General features: G+C 45.6%; 1 protein-coding gene across 4 annotated transcripts in view; it reads left to right on the top strand.

Moving 5' to 3' along the window:
* The window catches only part of TNC (tenascin C), a 93,953-nt gene that overhangs the window by 41,426 nt on the left and 37,471 nt on the right, over window positions 1-15,056 (top strand). For 2 of the 4 annotated variants that reach the window (XM_029202827.1, XM_029202826.1), the window contains exon 10: window positions 1,047-1,310. In XM_029202827.1, coding sequence (XP_029058660.1) covers window positions 1,047-1,310 — 264 coding nt within the window. Of the gene's footprint in view, window positions 1-1,046; window positions 1,311-9,034; window positions 9,308-10,359; window positions 10,633-11,238; window positions 11,512-14,229; window positions 14,503-15,056 lie in introns of all 4 variants that reach the window. The other 2 variants (XM_029202828.1, XM_029202824.1) reach the window with 2 other exon arrangements.

Below are 15,056 nucleotides of genomic sequence, written 5' to 3'. Positions count from 1 at the left end.
AGCCTCTGAGGGAGGATGCTGAGGGGCTACATGATTTGAGGCCACTGATTCTTTCTGCAAGTTTGTTTTTTCTGGAAAATTTGTAAAGAAAGAAAACTCTTCCCTTTACCTCTCCACCAGCCTCCTGCTTATCTCCCCCACCTCCGGACTGTGATGATAAGGGTGGCTGGTGTGGGGAGATCATTATGTAGGATCCAATGTTGAGCACTTATACATATTCTTTTTTATCTTTCATTTGGAGGTAAGTGTAGATTCACATGCAGTGTAAGAAAGAATACAGAGAGATCTGTACCCTTTGTCTAGTTCCCCCCATTGGTAAAATTTGTGTAACTGCAGAACACTATCACAACCAGGAAACTGACATTGATACAGTCTATCAACTTTATTCAGATTTCACTCAGCTGTGTGTGTGTGTATGTGTGTGTGTGTGTGTGTGTGTGTGTGTGTATTTAGTTCTATGTTATCACTTGTAGATTTTGGAAGCTACCACTTGTTATCACTTGTAGATTTTGGAATCTACCACTACAGTCAGACACCAAATAGTTCCAATCCCAAGGATCGCTCTTGCTACACTTTTCTATAGCCAAGGCAACTCCCACCCTCCCCTTCACCTTAATCCTTGGCAATCACTGATCTAGGCTTCATCCAATTTTGTTATTTCAAGAATGCTACGTAAAAGGACTCATACAATATGCAACCTTTAGAGATTGGCTTTTTCGCTAAGAATAATTCTCTTGAGATCCATCCAAATTGTGTCTTGTGTCAGAAAGTCTAAATAATCAGTTCCTTTTAAAGGCATTTAATTGAGTATCACTTCATGGTATGGATATATCACTATATTATTTTTAATCTTTCAAAAACTCAGTGAGGTACCGTACAATAACAGCATCTCACAAAGGTGAAAACTGAGACTCAGACAGCTGAGTCACCTGAAGCCACACAGCGCTACGGCAGACCTAGGACTGTAGCCCACAACCAGCTTTCAGCCCCAGAAGCAGTCCTGCCCTGAAGCCTGAAGGGTGTTCAACTCTCTGTTTTCCTCCCAGACCTGGACGCGCCCAGGGACCTTCGGGTTTCTGAACCTACGGAGACCAGCTTGACCCTGCTCTGGCAGACGCCGCTGGCCAAGTGTGACCGTTACCGCCTAAACTACAGTCTTCCCTCGGGCCAGCCAGTGGAGGTGCAGCTCCCCAGAGGCACCACCTCCTATGTCCTGAAAGGCCTGGAACCTGGGCAGGAATACACCATCCTCCTCACAGCAGAGAAGGGCAGGCACAAGAGCAAGCCTGCACGGGTACAGGCATCCACAGGTGAGGTCAGCCTCTGAGCTCTCGCCGCACCCTCTGTTGATTCTGAGGTTGCAGACCCATCAGCCAGATTGTCTTCAAATGAGAAGACCAGATGGGAAGGCGTGGGGATGTCTCTACTCATGACTGCTCTAAATCCCATTTGCAAGAGTTACTTACCTATCTTTTCCTCTTGTCAACTCATCAACAGCAAAGTTCCCCAGCTGGGCAAGCAAAGTGGTTTTTAAATATTTCCTCCTAGGAGAACTTAAAGCACCAAAGTTTGTGTTTGTCTTTGGTTCTTTTCTTTTTTTTAATTTTGTGCATTTCACAGAATCTTTTAAATTTTTCTCACTTTCCTCCCTCTTTAGCACAATTAATTAACTTTTCATTTTATTTCTTTTCAAGATGACCAAGATGTTGGGAATAATTCCTTGTTTTTTCCCCATTAATTGTTTTTATTCCAGGTCTTTTGCTTTCCTCTCAGGTTACCTGAAACATTGCACACGGTCCTTTGAGCCTTCCACGGTGGACTTCTCATTTTCTCTTGGTCATTAAGAGGTGAACTTTGTTTTTCCATGACAGCTTAATCCTGACCTCCAGTATCCCTTCTAGCCCAAGTATCCTGTTCTTTGTACCTGCTTCCATATTTTCTCAATGGCTGAATTGAGAAAAAAAATCAGTTCTTCCTATATGAAAATATACACATTTAACTTTGGCCCCCAAATATTCAAGAGTTTCAGGGGAAAATTGTTAATTCTTCAGGGTCTGACGAGTAATAGTCTTTAGTTTCAATTCAATAAGTAAGTACGTACTGAGAACCCACTGAATATATAGTATGCTGATATTTGAGGGAAAAATGGTTTATGTACTTAGCACTGCTATTCTGACTCATGTGCACTTACAGTCCCTGGGGGAAGACCAGATGGATGTTAGACAGCACTCAAGCAAGGAAAGGGAGTGACTGGGCAGCACTCAAGCAAGGAAAGGGAGTGACTGGGCAGCACTCAGCCAAGGAAAGGGAGTGACTGGGCAGCACTCAGCCAAGGAAAGGGAGTGACTGGGCAGCACTCAGCCAAGGAAAGGGAGTGAATGGGGAGTCAGGAGTAGCCAGGGACGGTGTCTTGGCAGAGATGCTATTCCAGCTGAGTCTCCATAAGCAGAAAATGTGTTGCACTGACGGGCATATTTGGAAATGCCTTGAAGCGTCTTTGTCATTTATGGATACTTTCACATGCGTATAACTGAAATCTCAAATAACAGTCACTTAAGCAAGATACAAGTTGGTTTCCTCTCTCATAAAGTAAGTCTGCGGTTAGGTGGTTCAGGGATGGCACAGCAGTTCCAAATTATCAGGGATCTGGGCTCCTTCTAGCTTCTGTTTCACTAGTCTTAGTTCTTGGCTTCCATTCTCAAAGTCACCTCCATGTCACAATACGGCTACTTCAGTACAGCCTTCACATTTGTGTTCTAGGCAGCACGAAGAAGGAAGAGCCAAAACCAAAAAAAAAAAAAGTACCTTCTAGATGAGAGTCTTTCTGGAAACCTCACCAATGACTTCTACTTGATTTCACTGGCCGCTTCTAGCTATAAGTAAGTCTAGGAAAGGTAGTCTGCTGGTGGAGCATGTTGCTGCCCACATAAAATTGTGGTAGTTTGTAAGGAAGAGAGAGAGAAGGGGTATTTAGTAGACAAAGAGCAGCCTCTTCAGAAAGTCTAAAGTGAGCTCAGGTGCTCAATTCTGTTGACTCTGTGCATGGACTGCTTCCCACGCAGCTATGAGATGACCATCAAGGATGCGTGGCGGTGGGGGGTGGTAGCTTGATCATAGATGAGGGGGGAGGGGAGAATAAATTGGGAAGAAATAAATCTACGGTAGAGATTTCAATGGTTCAGCCTTATAAACATGAGTTTGTTATAAGATGCGAAGGGACCACAAATGAATCAGAGAAACAAGAGAGGGAATTTCTTCTTCTCTTCCCTCCTCCTCTCCCTCCCTCCCTCTCTCTCTCTCCCTCTCTCTTCACTTTTCCCTGAGTGTTACAAATGCTAGATTAAAGAGAGTTTCCTATCTCCACTCAATCATCTTACCCTCTGGCTATAGCCACTTTATCCCCTATCTCCAGCAGGGAATCCCCAGGCTTTAGCCGCTCAGGGAGATGAAAGCTTTGAAGTGAATCACAGGCTGGAATTACTTTGTCTCTAACTAAGAGCCCAGTTTTGGCATCCCAAGGGCTCAGTGGTTTCTTTTCCCCAGCCGTGCCTCCTTAACACTGTTTCAAAGAAATCACGTTGCATATTTAAAGACATTCTTCATTACAGGAAAAATGTGCAAAGTCCCTTTTATGGGCTCTTCCCCCATTGTCTCTAGAATATTTCTCTCTATGGCTTTCTCCATAGAACGATTTTATTTTATTAAAAGTGAGGTGGACATTTCTCTCTATCTCCTGAAGTCTATCTTCCCAATAAATATCTCCTACAATATCCTCCCAGTAAATATCTCCTTCATCTACTCAGTCAGTAATGCACTACAACCATGCTCCGTGCTAGGTCCCGGGGATACTACAGCCATGAAGACAAGTCTGTGCTTCCAAGGAGGTAACTATCTAGTAAACAGACACCTTCACTTGCTGTAACTAGGCAAGCAGGACTATGCTGTGGAAGGCGTAAAGAAGCAGAAGTCCAGGCACCCGGCCTTGGTAAACACATGGGGAGAAAAAAGAAACAGGAAAAGTGGGAGCGCTTAGAGGAAGGTACCATGTGGTTATGAGTCCTGAAATGTCAAAGGGTTGTAGGTTCAAAGGTCAGAAGAAAGGGATTCCCAGCTCTGCATTACTCGATTCTGAACAGCGGAAGTCTGCAAAGTGTCGCTCATTGTCTGTGGGTTTTACAGAGAAGATGTGAAATTGGCTGCCCCAAAGCATTCTTCCCAGAGAATTCCAGGGCTCTAGTCGTGGCATTGAGCCAAAACGCAAGCCTTTTCCTTGATGCAGCACCAAGTTAAGTTAAAAGTATGCCTTACCTAGATGCCCATCACACCCGAAATACAATGCAAAGACCCTATCACAGGCTACACAGCCCTACGGAGTCTGGTCCTTCCCATCTCTCTGACCTCACTCCCACTACTTGTCCCCTTGCTCATTTCACTGTGGTCACCCTGGCCTTCTCGCTGTTCCTTAAGCATGCCAAGCCTGCTCCTACCTTAGGGCCTTTGCACATGCTACTCCTGCTGCCTTGATACCACTCTTCTCCCAGTTCTACACCCAGCACCTCCCTCATTTCATTCAGCTCAAGTCTCATCTCAACAGACCTCTCTGTCAACCAGTCTAAAACGGTGCCCTATCCTGATTTACCCCTTCATGCTGCTCCAGAGTTCCTCATGACACTTGCCTGACGTCACTCACTCGTTGGTTTACTTACCTATGGCCTGCCTCCTACTTCTAGCCAGAAAGGACTCTGTCTCCTTCGTCCAGCGCTGCAGCCCCAGTACCTTGAACACAGCCAAACACGTGGCAGATGCCTCATGAGCATCTGGGGACTCCAGCTCCTCCAGAGGCAGTATTTCCACTGAATCTTCTGGTCTTTTTCTTTCACCTCTGTATCAAAGGCCCAAATTCTCTCTCTTAAGGATTAAGGGAAGGGAAGTCATTCTCCTGGAGTCTTTAATTAAGCTTACTCTGGATAAAAATGGAAGGAAAGAAAGAAGGAAGGATGGGGGGAAGGAGAAAGGGACGGAGGGGGGAGAAAGGAAGGAAAGAAAGAAAAAAGGTACTATCCCTGTTAGCATTGAACAAAATGAGTCTGTGCCAGGCATCTCCCCCTCTGGCCCCATATTTGTATTCTAATAAACTCAACAACACCCTGCTTGAAGTGGAGGCCATGATTTTCTTTGAGCAGTAAGGGCCATAAAGCAGGGAGGATATGCAGAAACCCAAGGCCAATAAAGCATCCTCCCACACCGCGTAAGACTTGACAGTGATACCCCAGTAATTCTCAAGGGTTTGGGAAGCAGAGAGGTGGAATTTTGTTTTTAGCCACAGCTGCAAGTAATAGAAAACATTCTGCTCTAATTTTCCATTTTGATTCTCTCATGGAGCAAACTGAAATTCAGTCAAATATCTATCCATCCAACAAGTATTTATTTCTTACCTGCCATGGGTCAGGCAGCGCTGGTATAGAGAACAGAAAGACACAACCCCTCCACTCAGGAAATGATACACATTGCAGTGAGAATGAGAGAACCAAAACCAAAATTATAGGAACGTAACTAGTCTGCTTAGAGGAAGGTGTGGGAAGCTACAGGAGCACAGAGGCAGATACCCATCCCAGACCTGAGCAAAGTGAAGGCAGCATATCAGAGAAGGCTTTTTGGAAGAGGTGATACTTGGCTGAATCCTAAAAAAGGAAAATGAGTTGGGCAAGCAGAGAAGGGAGTCACGACATTTCCAGCTGGAGGAACGGTATGTGAGAAGCTCAAAGGCATGAGAAACTTCATGTTAGTGAAACACCAGCCATACAGTCCTGCTGTATGATGGAGCTGGGGATAATAGGGTACAAGGTTACAGACATTATCAGTACCATCTACAAAGGGCAGTGAATATCATGCCGAGGGGCTTGGGTTTCATTCTTGACAGTGTGAAGAGTCACCAGAAAGTTTTAAGGCAGGCAAGGCTTTTAATTTCAATTAACTTTACAAGATGAGATCCAAGCAATTTAATCTACCCTTAGGGGTCCTGAGGCTTGAATTTGGCCATCCCGCTGCTGTTGGAGAATCACTCCCTCTCCCATCGGTGAGCACTAGAAGTGCATTCCTCAGTCAGCGCTTGGTAATTACCATCTACAAGATGGTGGAAATCTAAAGATTTAAAGTTGGCACAGCCAGAAATTCCCCCAGGCCAGCTGGTCAACTCACCATGAGCACAGAAATGGGATTTTGAAATTCTGATTTCCCAGGCCCACTGACATTGTTCAGAGGGTAGATGCCAGTGCACAGCTGGAAGAAAAAGACAACAGCCTTTTCATAAAGAAAGGCCAAGAAATTCACTATGGAACTATACAACGGAAACACTGGGCTTCTGGGGCAGTGAGCCCACAAGTGTGTCATTTGCTGTTGAAATGCAGAGTCCGCATTGATGAGAAGCCTCTGGTCTCGACCTCGACTGTTGTCTGTTGTATTTTTATTCACGTTTTTCCCTCTCTTTTCATAATTCTTACCTGCCTCCTTTTAATTTATCTACCGATTTTATTAATTGAAGTTACACCTTTTACTTATCTGTCTAGCATTTGTTTAGTGAAGGGTTTTGGGTCGGGCACGAAAAGCACCCACCCAGCAGTGGTCATGGTCACAGCACTAAATATAACTGATTTTTTTTTCTTGATCTGCCTAGCCCCCTCCCCCCCAACACACACACAAAAAGTGGAAGAATAGCCAAAAATTTTGGTGGGAGTATCATCACCATGACTATTACCATTTACTGAGCAACATGACATTTTATGAAAATTAGTCTATCCACTGTAAGAAGAGATGAAGCAGGATGTGAAGGACATTGTATAAAGTATCCGTGGCATATAAAAAAGCTGATTTAAAGAAAACAGTGGTTCTCATGAGGAAGAGACATTTTCTAAGTGGATCTCCTCCTCTCTCCAACCATCTTTACTACAACAGCTTAATAGACAATCTGTAACCCCTCCATAACCCCTCCCTCCCCCAGTTAGGTAATTCTCCCCACATCTCTTGCAACCTGGTACCTGAAATCTCTTTCATGGAAAAAAATATGCTTTATGTCATAAGTAGAGAAAGAACTTAAAAGGCGAGGAAACACTGACTTAATTCACACAAGGGGGGGGTCAACTATCAATGTCAGCTAGGTTCTTGACAAGAAGTTTTGACAGCAGCAGGAGAAAAAAAATAAGAAAGTGGGATAAAAAGGAGAGTTTATGGGCCACAGAGTTCATTTCCTTAACTTTACAGTTTGGCTTAGATTGGTTTTTGTCTGATGTCTCTTCATGCATGAGGGCTCTTGGAATATTTGAAAAGGACACACTCCTGAGTTTAGTTGTGCTAAAATCCCAAGGTCAAGGAGATAATTGCTACAACTGGGGCACTGCTCCTGGCCTCACAAGGGCCACTGGGTTAAAAGATAGCTGATCTTTTCCCCTTTCTTTCCCCACAAGTAGATACATCACTTGGAGCTTGGGGTCCTCTTTTTCTCACCTAGACCATGTTTGTGTGGTTAAGAACTGCTATGGGGTCTTGGATAAGGGCTCCAGGACACAGATTTGGGTTGAATGAGGAATCTGTAGAATGAAGGTCAAGGTCAGGTATGGCAAACATTTTCTGAAAGGGCCAGACAGTATTTTAGACTTTTCAGGCCATATGGTCTCGGTCTCAACTCCCCTACTGCGCCACTGCAGCACATAAGCAGCCATCAGCAATGTGTAATTGTGCAGGCACGGCTGAGCTCCAATGAGATTTTACTTATGACATCAAAATTTGAATTTCATATACTTTCATCTGTCATGAAGTATTCTTCTTTGGATTTTTCCAACCATTTAAAAACTGTTGTCAGCTCACTTATTACCAAGAGAGGCAGCAGGCTGGATTTGACCCTCAGATCATAGTTGGCAGACCGCTGTTCTAGATCCAGCAAGATTTGAAGGAGTGTCAGCTTTGCCAAAATGGAACAATTAGGAAGAACCTTCCCCAGAACGTAGAAAAGTCTGAATCAAACAGATTCTTGAAAAGAAACATTTTCCCCTCTGAAAGGATATCTTCTATCCAACTGCAAGCTAAGGTTTTCAAGTGAGACGTCTGCTTTAATGGACAGATAGGACTGATTTGGAATGAGCAGCCAATGTGAGGCATACAGAGAGAAACAATTTGTTCACCTATATGAGCTCAAGGCCGTTCTTACTCTGTTGTTTAGAGGATCTGTTTCCAGAGAAAATCCTTTCTTCCTAGGTGATGCAAAGTCCATTTAGGCTCAGCCTGGGCAAATTATCACCTTGAAGGCATATGCATTCAGACAAGTGAATGTTCTGTGTTTGCTCATTCTAGAGATGAATAAAGACAGCAAGTTTTAACTGAGCTTAATAAGCTGTTTCCCAGGGCCTCAGTCTTTCTTTCTATCCAATGAGGGACAGCTCTGCAAAGACTCAGTGACTTCCTCTGGACAGTCTTACTTGTACTGTGTTAATTTATCTCTGATCTTTCTGAAGTGGTTTACGTAAACTGATTTGAGCCCCAGAAACTGACAAAAATCCCAACATAAAGAGACTAAAACATGCCTTCCAGGAGAGACTGAGGAAGCACGGAAAGGAAGAGAATCTAAGAGGAGGCAATTTCCTCAAAACACAGAAGGCTGGACGGCTCAGGCCAAGGATCCCAAGCGTAGCCGAAGGCTGTTCCTATGATCTCACCTTTAAGATGAGAGCCGCTTTCCAAAGTGGAAACTGCAGCCCAGAGCAGTACTAACACAGACGTGTAGCATTTTCCAAATCCACAGGACACTGCTCAGTAGAAAAACACCGTATTCAAAAGTCAAACCCAAACACACAACAAGGCAAAATAAGTATTCTATTGATTTATCTGTTGGTGTTTTGATGGCGACAGCATGGCTCAGGGATGCAGGTGGCCCTTGGGGCCCCCATGGTCTCGCAGCATTGGCAGCGGGTTTGCCATTTCTGAGTTCCCAGATGGAAAGCATTTCAGGAATGATTTAACTGACCCCGTCTCTGTCATTATTCAGACCACGCCCCTGAAATGGAAAACCTCACCGTGACCGAGGCTGGCTGGGACGGCCTCAAACTCAACTGGACCACAGCTGACCAGGCCTATGAGCATTTTGTCATTCAGGTGCAGGAGGCCAACAGGGTGGAGGCAGCTCAGAACCTCACGGTGCCCGGCAGCCTGCGGGCTGTGGACATCCAGGGCCTCAAGGCCGCCACCCCTTACAGAGTCACCATCTACGGGGTGATCCGGGGCTACAGAACACCAATGCTCTCTGCTGAGGCCTCCACAGGTACCTCTTACCTTTCTGTCTATAGCTTCTGTTTTTCCCAACAGGAACCTGCCCAAGGATAATCAGAGGCAACTCGTTTTTGTTTTTGTTTTGTTTTGTTTTGTTTTGTTTGCGGTACGCGGGCCTCTCTCACTGTTGTGGCCTCTCCCGTTGCGGAGCACAGGCTCTGGACGCGCAGGCTCAGCGGCCATGGCTCACGGGCCCAGCCGCTCCGCGGCACGTGGGATCTTCCCGGACCGGGGCACGAACCCGTGTCCCCTGCATCGGCAGGCGGACTCTCAACCACTTCCCACCAGGGAAGCCCCGCAACTCGTTTCTGAATAGACTTGAGTACCTTAAGTAATAGCACTATGGTGCCTAATGATGGGAAGATATCAAGCCGCACAACTCCTGGGGTAGCTTTCTCACTGCACCCCATGTGAACCACAGCCTCTGGGGCTGTGCATAGCCCAGCCTGGGGACTATACACACAGCCCCAATGGCAGGGACCTTTGGCTTCACAAACAGGGCTCCCTCCTGGTGAGGGATGTTAAGGCATTATATTTAGAAGGAAAAAATAATAATAATCTCTTTGTCTGCCGGAGGCTAGGGCAATTCCTTAATGAAATAAGATCACAAATGTTTTCCTACGCCTCACCCCCTTGGCTCTATTTCTCAAATTTAGGAAGCTGCATGGTTATCTAAAGAAAGTCACATTTAAAAAAAAAAAAAAGTAATATAAAGTCTATTCTTTTGTTAAGGAGTCCCTGGATCTTGGTGTGTGATTGATCGTTAAACTAGTTCTTTTTAAAAATATTTTATCTTTTTTATTTGCATTTGCTATCTCAACATTTGCCCATTCGTTTTTTTTTTTTTAATCTTTATTGGAGTATAATTGCTTTACTATGGTGTGTTAGTTTCTGCTTTATAACAAAGTGAATCAGTTATACATATACATATGTTCCCATATCTCCTCCCTCTTGCATCTCCCTCCCTCCCACCCTCCCTATCCCACCCCTCCAGGCGGTCTCAAAGCACCGAGCTGATCTCCCTGGTTTTTTGTCCTTCTCCAGGAGAAGCTCCCCATTTGGGAGAGGTCACGGTGTCCGAGGTGGGCTGGGATGCCCTAAAACTCCACTGGACAGCTCCGGAAGGAGCCTACGAGCAGTTTCTCATTCAGGTGCAGGAAACTGACACAGAGGAGGCAGCCCAAAACCTCACTGTCCCGGGAGGACTGAGGTCCGTGGACCTGCCTGGGCTCAAGGCAGACACTCACTATAGCGTCACCATCCGCGGGGTGACTCGGGACTTCAGCACAACCCCTCTCTCTGTTGAAGTCTTGACAGGTATTCTAGGCTACTTCATTAATTTGTTTCCTCCCACTGTCTCTGCTCAGCAGGCATCAACACTCTTCCCTCCTCTAAACTGGGTTCAGCCCCTACCCCAGTGGGAAATACCGGTGAATCATCCCTGCTTCCATACAAAGGTCCTGTCCCTTATTTGGCCGAGTCCTAGTCCTAGCATGGCAGCCAATTCCAGGGAAAGTTCCACCTACTCTTCTTTTATATAAGTTGAGGTGACTTTTCTTTTAAAGCAAGTTTCAGTCGTAATAGCTAAGAAGTTGGAAAGCACACTCTGCGAGTGGGGAAAAAATAAACGTTGATCTGAACTCATTTTAAGAACGCATCAGAGGACTCCCCAAAGCACCATTTGTATGTCAAGAATGGAAGTTGTGAAGAATTCTGAGAACTATGTTTCATTTCCAAAGGCTGACTAGAAAAGCCCTGGCTTTAGTGCCAACAGAGTGTCCTCAACACCGGCTGTAAATCACGCATCTGCGATCAACACTCACCAAACAACTCACCCCAACCTCAGCCAAAATGCCATCTTGCCTGAATCCCAGCATGCAACTGCCTTTTTTAGTAACTCAGCAACTCTGTCTTCTTATGCAGAGGAGGTTCCAGATCTGGGGAACCTCACCGTGACTGAGGTTAGCTGGGATGCCCTCAGACTGGACTGGACCAGCCTAGATGGGATCTATGAGCAGTTTGTCATTGAGATCCAGGAGGCTGACCAGACCCAAGAAGCTCACAGTCTCACGGTTCCTGGCAGCCTGTGCTCTGTGGAAATCCCAGGCCTCAGGGCTGGTACCCCTTATACAATTACCCTGCGCGGCGAGGTCAGGGGCCGCAGCACTCAGCCCCTTGCTGTGGAGGTCATCACAGGTATACGACCCTCCTCCCAGACCAGGGACCTGATTGTGTCAGCCAATTCATTGGAATAGAGAAAATTCCCCATGTATCAGGGCCCTCTCTCAAAGCTGTTGGCAGGCAGCGTGAAAACAAGCTCTAACTCCGGAGGGTGCGGGTTGGAATTCCACCTTTCTGGCCAAATATTCTTGGGTATCTCATTGTACACCTCTGAGCCTTCATTTCTCACCTTCAAATCAGAGATAATACTCCTACCTCAGAACACTGTCTTGAGCAGTAAATGAGATAATGAACAAAAGTACATAGCAAAGCACCCCTCCTGTAGTAAATTTTGAATGCCAAATAGCTAAATTTATCAGATAGCAACATATCATAATATAAATAGCATAAACAGTAGGGCTGTGACACAAGAATAAGGTCAGAACTTTCTAGAGAAATCTTATCATAAGTGGCCTCAGAGTCACTTACTGCCATCCATCTGGTAGTCAGACCTCCACAGAATAACCTTTGAAATGATCTACCATCTTGATCTGCCAAGTCTCTCTCTCCTTAACAGACCCTCAAGGCAGGGCTATTTCTAAGAAAGGACAGTCACGTTTGACTTCAAAGTTTTTGATTCAGTTTGGAGAGGAAAAACAATTCATCTCAGTTTGTCCCCTGAAGATGTGCAACTCCATCTGTTATAGAAAACTCTGTGCTGGTCATGCGGTTTCTAGAAACAACTTTTAAAAAAGTCATGGGAAAATGAGCCTGATTTGGGGGAACAGGGTTTTTATGCTGGGCCCTAAGCCCATGCCCTTCTCTACACATACTGTGTTTTGAAAATGCCGCCCAAATAACCTAATCAAATGAATTGTTTTCCTTGCTCATACATACCAAATAAACCTGGCCCTTGCTAGAAACTACACACAGTTCCCCAAATAAGAGAAGTAATGTTGCAATACACCTAAACTGGCCAGATTATCCATGGCCTGTGTTTCCCAGAATATTGTCAAACCAAACGAGCAAAAGGGGCCTTTGAGACACGCGGGATCTGGGAGCAGGGTGCTAATGATCCACATCTGTAGTTCGTAAACGTTTTGTAAACGTTTTGTTTTTAGCAGCAAATTCCTTTTGCACGTGAAATCTTACAAGGAGCCCCACTATATGACAGATAAATGAACAGCTATTCTTGGTGAGCTGGGAAGGAGGAGAGGGCTGCCCACACTCGCCTCGTGCACTGAATCCTGGAATATCTCATACTCTTTCTGGGGGAAATCTTCCAGATATTTTCTTTTCTGACTTCAAATCCATGGCCACTTCAGCCTTAAAAAGAGAGGCTGGGAGATTGCACTTAACCCTGAGCAGCATTCCACTAAGTAGTGAGTGTTTCCATATCCGGAACCCAAACTTTCTAAATCAGCAATGACTACATTAAATTTCCTTCCTACCTTGTAGAAAAATGAATACTGGGCCCTGCTCTGCACCATTTGCTGAGCAAAACATAATCACTTTTAATGAAGAGTAGGCACAAACGGCCTTGTTTGTGATGCAGACATTCTTCAATCAGACACAAAGTGCTATCAGGAGAAGCGGGGAGGGAAAATGCAAAGCCAAGAATCCAGTACAGTACGGAAACTTTGACCTCTGAAGGATTAGAAAAGTCCAAAGATAAAACATCGGACTTGTCCAAACCTGATTCAGCACATGCTTTATACACCCCGTCAGACAGCCTGTGGCCAACAATGAGATGATCTCTCCAAAGTCCAGTAATGAGACGAAGCAGGTAATTCTCTCCCACGTGACCAAGAAGTTCCAAGGAGAAACATCGAAACAGTGATACACAGCTCTGCATTCTCGGAGCCAACCGAGGATAGAAAATACTAGGGAAAAAAATTCCAGGAAGCTCCAAAAGGCAAAACTTGAATTTGCCATGTGCTGGTAACTACACACATAGCATTTACATTGCATTAGGTATTGTAAGTAATCTAGAGATGATTTTTTAAAGCATACAGGAGGATGTGCTTAGGTGATATGCAAATACTACACCATTTTATATGCGTCCTCAGCCTGTTATCTATGGGGGTCCTGGAACCCATCCCCCAAGGGTGCCAAGGAACAGCTGTGTGTCTGTTAGGCTGCCACTTTCCAGGTCCTCACCATGCATCAGGTGTGACGTCAGGTATGTGTCAGGTATAAACTCAGAGGTTTATAAATATTATCATCCAATCATCACACATGCCAATGAAATGGTACTGTCAGCTCCAATTGAAGATGAGGGGCACAAGGCTCAGAGATGACCCGGGTGACATGCCCAAGATTACGCAGCTAGCAAACATCGGTGCTGGAGTTCTAACCAAGGCCCATCTGCCTCCAGAGCCTGTACTTTTAACCAACTCCTACTTCTCTTACCCTGACCCACAATCCCATTTTCATGGGCCCTTAGGGTGCTAGTCACGCATGATCCTCAGAGACCTCCCAGCAGTGGGTTGTCAGCGGTCGTGACGGCATTGCCATCTCAAGGAAGAACAGTGTAGATGTTCCCCTTTCTGACCATCTTCAACTCCTGAAGAAAGCTGTGGCCAGATTACTGCAGTTCAAACAGGAAACTCCCCGAGACCAAGAATGACCACACACACAAACACAAGAAAATCTCTTGCCCCTTTCTTTCTTCCCTAGAGCTGGGCTGTGGGACGTTTGGTTTCTTCGCTTTCTGTTTGCAGCACTGACAAATTCCTCTCTGTCCTCCTTCAGCGGAGCTCCCCCAGCTGGGACACTTAGCCGTGACCGAGGCTGGCTGGGACGGCCTCAAACTCAACTGGACCACAGCTGACCAGGCCTATGAGCATTTTGTCATTCAGGTGCAGGAGGCCAACAGGGTGGAGGCAGCTCAGAACCTCACGGTGCCCGGCAGCCTGCGGGCTGTGGACATCCAGGGCCTCAAGGCCGCCACCCCTTACAGAGTCACCATCTACGGGGTGATCCGGGGCTATAGAACACCAATGCTCTCTGCTGAGGCCTCCACAGGTACCTTCCTCTCCCTGTCCATGATGCTTTCTCTCCAAGAGGCGTGTGGGGAGCCAGCTTCTGTCCATATCTAAATCCTTCCCACGTGCCCATCGGCTACTGAACTTGCATGCTCACACACCTCCCTATGGGCTGCGCCTTGTTCCAGATGCTCTGACCTCTCACGAATGAACGCGCAGATGCTACCTTTTCTGACCTCTAGCCTCTCCCAGACCTTACCTATCCAATCCTGTAACTACATCTCTTCTAAAGGATGGCTTTCCATTTCACGAGACAGCCCGATGGTCTTAACTCTTTTCTCCGGTGCTTGGCTGTAACTAAAAGCCGACCCTTCCGATGTGTGAGTTCTGGTGGAGCACAGATTATTTACCTTAGAGAGTCTTTTTGCTAGTTGCAAATTGGTGCTTTACTATCCCAGATCCCTCAAGGGTATGGGCATGTGGTTCTTGCATTTAAAAGAAATGTTTTAATTTAAATGTTTCTTTAAAATGCACTGAGTATAATACCGAGAACTGAATTACCCTCCTCCTCCGGGCAATTCTCTCAGATACTCA

Source organism: Monodon monoceros, unplaced genomic scaffold, assembly GCF_005190385.1.
Source record: "Monodon monoceros isolate NGI ecotype Baffin Bay Population unplaced genomic scaffold, NGI_Narwhal_1 Super_Scaffold_5, whole genome shotgun sequence".
NCBI classification, from domain to species: Eukaryota; Metazoa; Chordata; class Mammalia; order Artiodactyla; family Monodontidae; genus Monodon; species Monodon monoceros.
Note: the sequence above shows the minus strand (reverse complement) of the source record. Positions and strands in the feature narration are given on the sequence as shown.